Source organism: Micrasema longulum, unplaced genomic scaffold (assembly GCF_059751315.1).
Source record: "Micrasema longulum isolate JH-2025_06_02 unplaced genomic scaffold, ASM5975131v1 h1tg000798l, whole genome shotgun sequence".
Taxonomy (NCBI): Eukaryota; Metazoa; Arthropoda; class Insecta; order Trichoptera; family Brachycentridae; genus Micrasema; species Micrasema longulum.
In genome coordinates, this window is record NW_028277990.1 from 367,514 (window position 1) to 377,581 (window position 10,068).

A 10,068-nucleotide genomic window follows, 5' to 3' on the forward strand; every position below is an offset into this window, starting at 1 on the left:
AGATCGTTTGGAATCAACGGTCATTGGAAGTTAAAACCAGGACGGAAGTTTACGTTTTACGTTTGCTTGATGGGAGGCCGAAACGGTTTTTAGAAAATATTTTTCAGTTTTTTTTAGTTATTGGTGTAAAATATACACTACATATTTGGTAAGTAAGATGCTTTACTCATTCGCTATTCAATTACTATCCTTATTTTGTCAGATTCAATAAATTTCATTCATGAATGTGTACGAATTTGGGCCCTATCCATGTTTTGAAAAAAATGCGTGTAATTTTTACACTATAACTTTGTGAACAATATAACTCAATTTACTACATTTTATCAAGAAAAGGTGGATTTATTACTAGTGGCTTTTATCGTTTACTGTTTATCGTTATATCCGCACTGTATTCCGTATTGTTTGGTGTTTTTTGTTGTTGCATCACATGGTTCGATTGCATTTGTTTCAAAATATACGGTTTATAAACCAAAGTGTTATGTATTCTGTAACTCAAACTGCGTACCAATTCAATATTACAATAAGAGAGCAGGTTTTATGTTTTTATAATACATTTTAGAATCTATGTAGGTAGACCGTTGCAAATTGTAACGATGCAATTTAAATATTCCGTTAGCACTTAATTATATCGCGGTTTTATGCTGTATTGTTTTTTCCAATTAATAATGTGTTTATTCAAATAAAGTCGTTTATAACTTATCAGGCTTACATATTTCTTATTCTATAAAATAAAAACGCATAGCATATCTCACATTCCAATGGTTTTACCGCCATATTTTATTTAGTTGTATCTGTCGAATGGTCAGTTTTTGCTACGTTCTAAAGGAAGTTATTCAATTTTATTATTTCCAGTAACGCATTGCTTCATGCCTCTGAAAATTCATATTTTCACGCACGGCCAATCTAATGATAAATATCTTTTGCGGCAACAAGATATTTTACATACATATTTTTTGTTTTTTTGAAAATTATCAACATAAAACAATTTATTAAATACCTGTTACAGCTATCCCTTTTCTCAGAAATACTTCAATGTTTTGTGTTTTTTTTTAGGATATACGTATTTTTATAAACTACTTTTTATTTATTTGTTTCTCATCTAGTAAATGTTGATAATTTTAATTATTTTTTTTTGTTAAAACATACAGGTAACCAATAATTTAGATAAACGATTGTCGCTCAATTACATTGGTAGCTAATGTAAGTTGTTGTTTTTTAGACGAAGGTATAAAAAAAAGAAGACAATGGCGCCAATCAAATTGGCAAGTAAGACTTCCCTCGGTGGATTGAATGGAATCTTCACAAATGGTGTCAGCACGCGGAGTCGAAATGGAAACAATCCCAAATCACTTAAGGAAACCACAAAGATTGTTGGTAAACGAAAAGCCGGAAGCCCTTTGAAGGAGACTACAGCCAAAAGAGCTGCATTTGGTGATATTACTAATGCTAGCATTGCCAAAACTATATTAAATGATAAGCACAAGAATATCCTTGTTAAGAAAGTAACCATTGAAGCTAAGACTTTACCTTCGTTAAAGGTTTGATTTAATTCCTCCTGTTGAATATGTTTTTTTTTTTACATCATTTTAGTAACCCACTTTACATACTGTTATTTTGCAGGATTTGAAACAAAAATGCAATGAAAACATTCCTCAGGCAGTAAGTAAACCGGTAAAGAGACAGAGTGGGCTGAAGACAGCTGTTTCTAAAGAAAGTTTACACAAGTCTGTGGTACCACCGCCCAACAAAGAGACTATCAAATTGTTACCCCCACCCGTCTCTAAAGCTGAACTTCCCACTAGAACTCATAAAACTGTGGAGAAATACCATGAACCCCTGAAGACCTTAGATGTGAGCAAAGTCTCAGTTTCTACGCGCCTCAGTGATGAATTCAGTGAAGTATCACTATATGTGTCAGCTGTAGAGGATGTGTAAGTTTCATATCTATGCACTCCATTGTTTTATATTAATTCATTAAGCTTTCTATTATATGATGTTTACAGATCCACTGTAAATAGCACAATAAGTAGTGCCGAGAATGTGGGAAAACCAATAGTGACGGAGGAGAAACAAGTTAGGACCGTTCCTGAGGGAGTTGCAGATTTTGCAAGCTTTCTATTAAATGTTGTTTTAATGTTTACAGATCCACTGTAAATAGCACAATATGTAGTGCTGAGAAAGTGGGAAAACCAATAGTGGCGGAGGAGAAACAAGTTATGACCGTTCCTGAGGGAGTCGCAGATTTTGACAAAGCTAACTGGAATGATCCATTCCAAGTATCACACTATGCAATGGACATTTTCAACTACCTGAAAACCCGCGAGGTTTGTTATTTCCATTAACCCTTTCCGTTAAAATTTGACATATTTTATTCATTAGTTTAAACAATAATTTTGTTATTGACCATGAATATATAAACTCTATACTTGAGCTACTAACCTTTTTGATTAAATATTAATTTGATAAATTACAAACTATTCCAAATCTGTTTGATTGCCAGGGAACCTTCATTATTGGGGATTATATGCCTCACCAAAAATGTCTTACTGGAGGTATGCGAGCCTTGCTCATCGACTGGATGGTGGAAGTTCAGGAGAGTTTTGAACTCAACCATGAAACTCTATACCTTGCTGTGAAGCTTGTTGATCTATTTCTCTGTAAGGAGACTACTGGAAAGGAAGAACTCCAACTTCTTGGAGCTGCCTCCCTATTTATTGCCTCCAAATTTGACGTTAGTATAATATTTCTCGCTTTTAGTATTTAGATTTTTTTTACTAGAATTCTATTTTGTCCTTCAAAATAGTTTTGCTGTTAGAAGTCATTACTTCTTTTACATGGGTTTCTAAAATAATAAAAAAATAATTTGCAGGAAAGAATTCCTCCCCTTGTGGATGACTTTTTATACATCTGTGATGGAGCTTATAACCTGAAGCAATTATTGACAATGGAAATTAATGTCCTAAAAATTGTTGGATTTGACCTTGGGATTCCTTTATCCTACCGTTTCCTGAGGAGATATGCAAGGGTTTGTAAAATAGTAAATAATTATTGCCATGAATCTACGTACTTTTAAAAACATTCTGTGTATTCCAAACCTATTATATATTTTTAGTGTGCCTGTGTTTCTATGCCCACATTAACACTAGCTCGATTTGTCCTGGAACTCTGTTTAATGGAATATGCTGTTGTATCCATGTCTGATAGCAAAATGGCTGCAGCTGCTTTATATTTAGCTATTCGGATGAAGAACCTTGGAACCTGGACTCCTACGCATGTGTATTACACAGGTAACATGTTAACAATATTAATTTCACCACATCAACAATCCATTTCTCCAAATTACAAATTTTGAGATATTGATAAATTAACTATGTGTGGTCACCTAAAATCTAATATTGTTGATTTGTGCACTCATTTTATATATTTCTTCAACCAATAATGGAGGCATTAGCAAAATGACTGTTTTATGAGTAGGACATTTAGGAATGTTTTTTTTAATTATTTGAGCGATACAAATAAAACCTCAACATTTGATCAAATAAGCTTCGAATTTTTACATCCCAAATGTTAAATATTTTAAAATGTATACTCTCAGCACTAACTTCGTGGTTATTCATTATAATAGAATGAATATTTATTTATTTATACATCGATGGTTCAAAGAACCTTTTACGAAAAAATGATTTACAGAAATAATCCCAGCAGTGAACAATTCATTATGTAATCCATAATATGAAATATAATATTGTAATTTGAACTAGGCAATTTTGTGAACATAAAATATTTTTTAAAAAAAACAACAAAAAGTAAAAAAGAAACATAACATCTCTAAATAAAAAATATCAATTACTTAACATGATCAAATCTTATGTTTTAAATATAAATATAACAAAGTAAAGTTGAGAATACTTAAACATAAAAATAAAGTAATTAGTATTCAACTGGGTAATAATAAAAAAGAAAATCAATGCATAAGTTTTTTAGAGCAATGAGAAAACTTAAATTATCAAATAGCACCTTTATTTTATTAGTTGGTTGGAAGAACTTACCATTTGGCAATAAACCCACCAATGTACAATTTATATTATGCACAACACGTTAAAATAAAGAAAAGAAAAATGTATCCAAGGAAACAAAGTTCAATTGAATAATATATTTTAAAATAGATCCATTACTTTTCTAAAAAATAACAAGTGAGATTTCATTTCAATTCATTAACAGAATTTTGTATTAAAAATATAGAACATTTGTTGGATAAAACAACTTTGTTTTATTACGTTTAATATTTATTTATTTAAAAATAATACATATATTGTTGATTATGAAGTTCCTCCGTTACCTTTCTTGACTAGTGTGTGTTACCTCTTTTTTTGTGCATTCTACAATACCTTACCAAAAAATATTATATTTCATTATAACATGTTTGTCAGTGTGTAATCTGCCTATTCTCTACCTACCTGAATTAGGTTTTTGGTGTAAATTGTAAGTTTGTGTGCGTGAGTGCTTTCCAATAAATTAATTTAATTAAATCTATTACATTAAACAACATTTCCTATAGAGTATTTCGTTGTTATAAACATACATATAATTTAGTTACAATGCAAATCCTTTACCGAAGAATACATTTTACAAGATGTTTTAATGTTTTTTTATGATACGAAATATTTGCATTCTTATAATTTACACACATATTTCAATCTTGGTGGTCATTTTCAACGAGTTGTAAATAACTCACTATCAGAAAATGGAAATGAAGTTGGGGTATAGTGGGGTTTGAGCCTCGGACCTCTGATCCGTGAGTCCGCAGTACTAGCCACAGGACCGCAACCTGATTCAATCAATTTTTAATTGGTCCTTTATACTTTTTGGTATAGTATTAAAAAACTTGTGACCAAGGTATATGTGCGATCATTGGCCATACCCTGTAAGAAATATGAAAAAGAGATAAAGCATGGTAGATGGTTGTCATTTTTTCTTATCTTAATAGTGTATCAGATAAAGTGAATATGAACTGTATGATATATTTTGCAGACTTGAATGCATGTGTAATGTTCAAGTGACGTCAATGTTATTATTTTATTTTAGGATTTACCCTCGAGGAGATACTTCCCGTAGCTCGTGTACAGAACATGTGCCTTCACAAAAAACCAAAAGAAGCACTCAGCACTGTTCGGAATAAATACTCCCATAAAATATTTTTCGAGGTTGCTAAAGTTTCGTTGATAGATAATGAAGCCCTGAATGCTTTATAGATAAAAAATATTAAATCAATTACTTGTTGACTGTAAGTACAAATCGTAGTTGACTTTGTGGGCGTTCCAAATGCCCGAGTGACTTGTGTGTTAGTGTGATGTGTGTCAAAAATGAAAATTGTACAAAAAACAACAATCTAGGTGGATTTTGTAAAGTGTTCTGTGCAGCGTCCAAGCTTAAAGATGCTGATTACTGACCCTCCTTGGAAATTTAATATCTATGTTTTCATTCAAAGTGAATATGTATAATTGTTAAAATAATCAGTAATTATTCTAGAATAATATGCATCTGAAATATTTGTAGTTTATCATACTCCAGATATTGGCAGACCTCGATAGTAAACTATTTAATTGTATCTTTTGGTTAAAATAATTATATATATGTTTTGTTTTGAAATACCTCCATTATGTAGTGTAAAAACAAGAATGCAGATGGTAAAATTCCGCTCAAAAGCAGAATTATATCCAACACCCCTAAATATCTACAATATTACCTACTTAAAAATCAACATTGGCAAAATATGGATGTTAAAACATATGCAGAGCGGTGAATGTTATACAGTGTGTAAAATGATCACTTAAACCAACCAATGTCAAAAGTCCTGTAAATGCCTAAACTTCCATTTTTTCTTCTCAGCAAGATTTTTTGGCTCTATTGCAAAATCTATCACTGTAAAGCAGTGTTATTCAGCCTGTGGGTCGCGGTCACAAGCAAGGCAAAAGTAAAATGCGAGAGTTTTAGGTTTTACACTAAAGTAAAAATACAATAATTTCAGTGAGAAGGCTGTGCCTGTTTATTTTTAACAATTTGTCAAATAATCATTCCGTTTTGAGGACACAGATAGTCAAATTATTTTCAACTTGTAGTCTATGTATTCCTTTCTTTAGTTTTTATAGAGAAGAGAATTTTAATACATATATAGATATGATGTGGAAAATGGCACCAATCATTTCATAGTTTCCCTTGCCAACTCTCGGTATTCTTCTTTTCTTAGTATCCGGGTATCCAGAAGACATCAATCTTGCCAATTTAATTCCATTTTAAGCATGCCGTATGAAACTTATAGATCCGCTTCTGACACCCTGCTGTGACCGCTTTTACCTACCTCGCACTCGATTTCTCAATCGAAAAAAATAAATGTGTTTCAATAGAAAGAAAATTAAACTTACCACATACAGCTTAAAAACCCAAAAGTCTGTGTGAAATAAGTCTATGATATAATTGGGAATCATCTCATTTCAATTTTCCTGTCTTCTACATCCATGCCTCGTGTGTAAGGATGGTCCTTTGCTGCCCTTTAAACAGACAATTTTGTTGTAACAAGAACATTTTATTGTAATCATTTATTGTATTACTCGTCAGCATATTTGATACAAATAAAAATCTAAGTTTCTATCAATTACGTACTTGGAAATAAAATTGAGAAATAAAAATTTCTTTTTCTGTTCTGCTGTCATATTCTAAATTATGTTATTGTTCTTTTGTTGTGCACTTCCTGTAGAATTGGGCAAAACCATGTTTTTTTTTTAACCTCAATTTTGTGAATTAGTATGATTAAGTAATTGAATACGTCATTTTTTCATTCACCAGATAAATAATATTTTTTTAATGTCAAAACTAGTTCCATTTGACTCTGAAAATAAATTAGTAAAGTCTCAAAATGTAACTTTTTTTTTTAAACATTTTAACATTTTTTTGCACCACAACAGGCCAGGAGGCCTAATTACAGTGGTGAATTACATCACAGAGCACCCAGGCTTGAGAAAAATCACACTTTTAATTTTTTGTTCTCACCGGGAATCGAACCCGGAACCTTCCGTGCGTGAGTCAAGCGTCTTGACCACTACACCACGGAGGCCGCCAACGTTTGTGTATTCAATTTTCTAAACACATTGTTTAGGCGGTTTGTAAAATTTTATCCCTCTAAACTCTTTTTTAACCAAAATATATTTCACTAGACATAAAGGCGTTTACAGTGTATTCAAATGTTATATATAATAGCTTATATGCACTAGTGATGGCGAGACGGGTAACCAATGACGAGCATGTCAGAAGTCACACGTATCATTTACTAAAAATCTATAATTGATAACCATTGGGTTTTGCTCAATATTTTCCTCAACTTAACTTTTGTGAGACCTTTTTCTCGGCATTGAAAAATATTAAAACAATAAAAAAACGACTTACTGATGAAGTTTGTGATGCTTGCTTGTGTTTAAAATGTACAATATACCAACCTTCAATTAAAGATTTAGCAAATACATTTCAGCATCAAAAAAGTCACAATGTCAATTTAAAAAAATATTTTGCTCGTTGGTAATAATCAATAAATAATTCAAAAAGAGAATCCTTTCATTTACTAGATTTGCTAGGACGTCAAAAGTTATTAATATTCCTAGATGTGGCACGGCACCATGGTTAAGCCAGGTTTTTTCAAAATTTTGACACCAAGCTAAGAAGGTTACTCATCACTGACCTATACTACCCGCCTTTTTTTATGTAATCTTTTGTGTATTTTTCTTTGTCAATGATTATAATTCTCGATAATTTTAGTAGTACCATTTTTATGAAAATTACCACAGGTGCGCTTGATTCGCCATACTTTAGTCTTTCGATTGATGTTTCTTGTTTAAACTTCATATTCCTTAAAATGTCTGATTCAGTAGCATACATCTCTTAAAGCTTTTTGCAATTAAAAACCTAACGGCCCCAAAAAATATTTCAGATCATTGTTATTGAATACAGAGTTGTTTTGATGTATAGTTTATATTCCTTTAAAACAAATATATTTTCTTTACATAATTTTGTTGGCTTTAATGTAACTCACATTCCCTGTTTTGAAGAGATGTAGATTATCATCATATAGAATCAGAGAAAAAATACTATTTACATGGCAAAAAATAAATAATTTCAGTAAATATCAAAATGATATTCTACATAATAAATAACATTCTTCGCACAAAGCTGGCATTCATTAGATAGTAGTTAAATGTTCTTTTTATGTATTATTGAAGTACTTTTTTGTAAAATATGACTAAATGTTCAATCCTCAGTTCATATTATCATAAAATAATTGGAATATAAAAATATGTTTGTCTTGCTTTTCTTTTTGACTCATCATTTAGTCTAGAGAAGCATTAGCACAAATGTCTTTTTTTCTTAAGGTCCATCCTTAAATACTCTGCATAACTTTTTATTTTTTAGTTTCTAAATCAAATTTTAGACTTATTTATTAATTAGAAATAATTACATTTCACCATCCATCTCTTGTTGAGATTTATAGATGCATAAATTGTTTGAAATAATTTATTTTGTACGTTATTTATTATTTCTATTTTAAGATTTGCCACTATAACACTTGATCTTTTCTTTGAGGTAAACCTCTGAGGAAAAGAAAAATGACCATTTAATAATTATTATGGAAACACTAATGAAATTACAGGACATTTAAAAAGGTAAATTCAGTTGTAAGTTTTATTTAAATTTACAACAAAAAAATATTAGAAAAATTTCAGTTAACTGCCTTTTTAAAAAAAAAACATTTGTCATGAAATTATGATGTACATATTTGTTTCTTGACTCAACATCATTAGCATTTCCTCAATCAATATATTACTAGCTCTCAAAAAAAAAAAGGGAATGATAGTAAATTTTATAATTTTTACAATTTCGGATTCGGCTTTAAGTAACAATTTAGTTTTCTTGTGTGTGCTTTAAGTAACTCAATAAAACTCAATGTGCTGAGTTAAAATGAAATATTGTTTGCAGAGCAACAAAAAATAGAACCAATTTTAAAAATTATTCTTATAATCTTACATCAAGATATATATTTTTATAATATGTATTACTTCAGATTAAAGCTATAAATTTAATTTAATAGATCTACTCGCCAAGTGCTGCAAGATTCGACATTAATAATTGTTTTAGAAACTGTATTTAAATATTATAATTTATATTTGTACATATTTTGTATGGAAAATACTGAATTCTACAGAGAATTATGTTTTTACAATTAAAACAAAGTGGGGCGGGCCCGACTGACAGATTTTGAGAGGTCAACGTTCGGGCTGGGGTTGAAGTAGGCAAATGCGGAACTCATTGTGTTTGTAAGTTTAGTCATGCGTGTGTTTTATGAAAATAACCGTTCGGTGATCCCCATGCGAAGGGCTTTTTGTTGACCGCGCACTATTTCCGACCCTTCTACCGACACAATCAAATTTCTTATTGGAAGTAACTTAAGAAAGGGTGGATAAGGAACACCCACGGCATTTAGAGGAGCAGTCACCACAACGCTCAGCTCGAAAGCACACGGTTGATTTGGGGATCTCACACCACTCTTTAAGGAGAAATACATGAATGATAGGTGCCCATGTTATAGTTGGTTAGACGGCCAACTATGAAACTGGTGGCACAGGTTTAATTCGCACAAGTTGCAAGAAAAAATCCAGGAAAGGTTTTTTTTTCTCAATTGAGAATTGGTTTAAAGCCTTAAAAATCCTTTAAAATTGAGGCTTAGCATTTTATTGCTTTTACAAAAAATCTTCATAAAGCTTTGTAGTTTCATCCCTACAAATTAATGCTCGTTTAAGGATAAACTATTGACTACACAAACTTCTAAAATCGCTGTTTAAAATTCTTCAGCAAATCCTTCCCACGAGCAACATTTCTCTGAAGTAACGAGGCCAATTTTCATCTCTCTGGAGCTGTCAAAAAACAATGTTCTCTACGTTGGGCTAAAAATAACCTATGTCAACTTCACAAAAAACCACTCCATTGTAATTGTAGCCATACACATCAAAATGTACCGAAAATCGT

General features: G+C 31.2%; 1 protein-coding gene across 1 annotated transcript; it reads left to right on the top strand.

Moving 5' to 3' along the window:
• Positions 1-32: 32 nt before the first annotated feature.
• Positions 33-8,264, top strand: CycB3 (cyclin B3). The gene is made up of 8 exons (XM_088230615.1): positions 33-148; positions 1,220-1,538; positions 1,621-1,931; positions 2,144-2,324; positions 2,501-2,731; positions 2,870-3,025; positions 3,113-3,287; positions 5,086-8,264. Exons 2-8 carry the CDS (start codon positions 1,245-1,247, stop codon positions 5,250-5,252), a joined length of 1,515 nt encoding a protein of 504 aa, XP_088086741.1. The 5' UTR covers positions 33-148; positions 1,220-1,244; the 3' UTR covers positions 5,253-8,264.
• Positions 8,265-10,068: the final 1,804 nt, after the last annotated feature.

What these genes read in the sequence shown, in the direction of transcription:
- CycB3 (XM_088230615.1), top strand. Translation starts at nt 1,245, where the DNA reads ATGGCGCCAATCAAATTGGCAAGTAAGACTTCCCTCGGTGGATTGAAT. An exon ending in GTGTCAGCTGTAGAGGATGT is followed by an intron (nt 1,932 to 2,143) that starts GTAAGTTTCATA and finishes TAATGTTTACAG; the next exon opens with ATCCACTGTAAATAGCACAA. An exon ending in TCCTGAGGAGATATGCAAGG is followed by an intron (nt 3,026 to 3,112) that starts GTTTGTAAAATA and finishes ATATATTTTTAG; the next exon opens with TGTGCCTGTGTTTCTATGCC.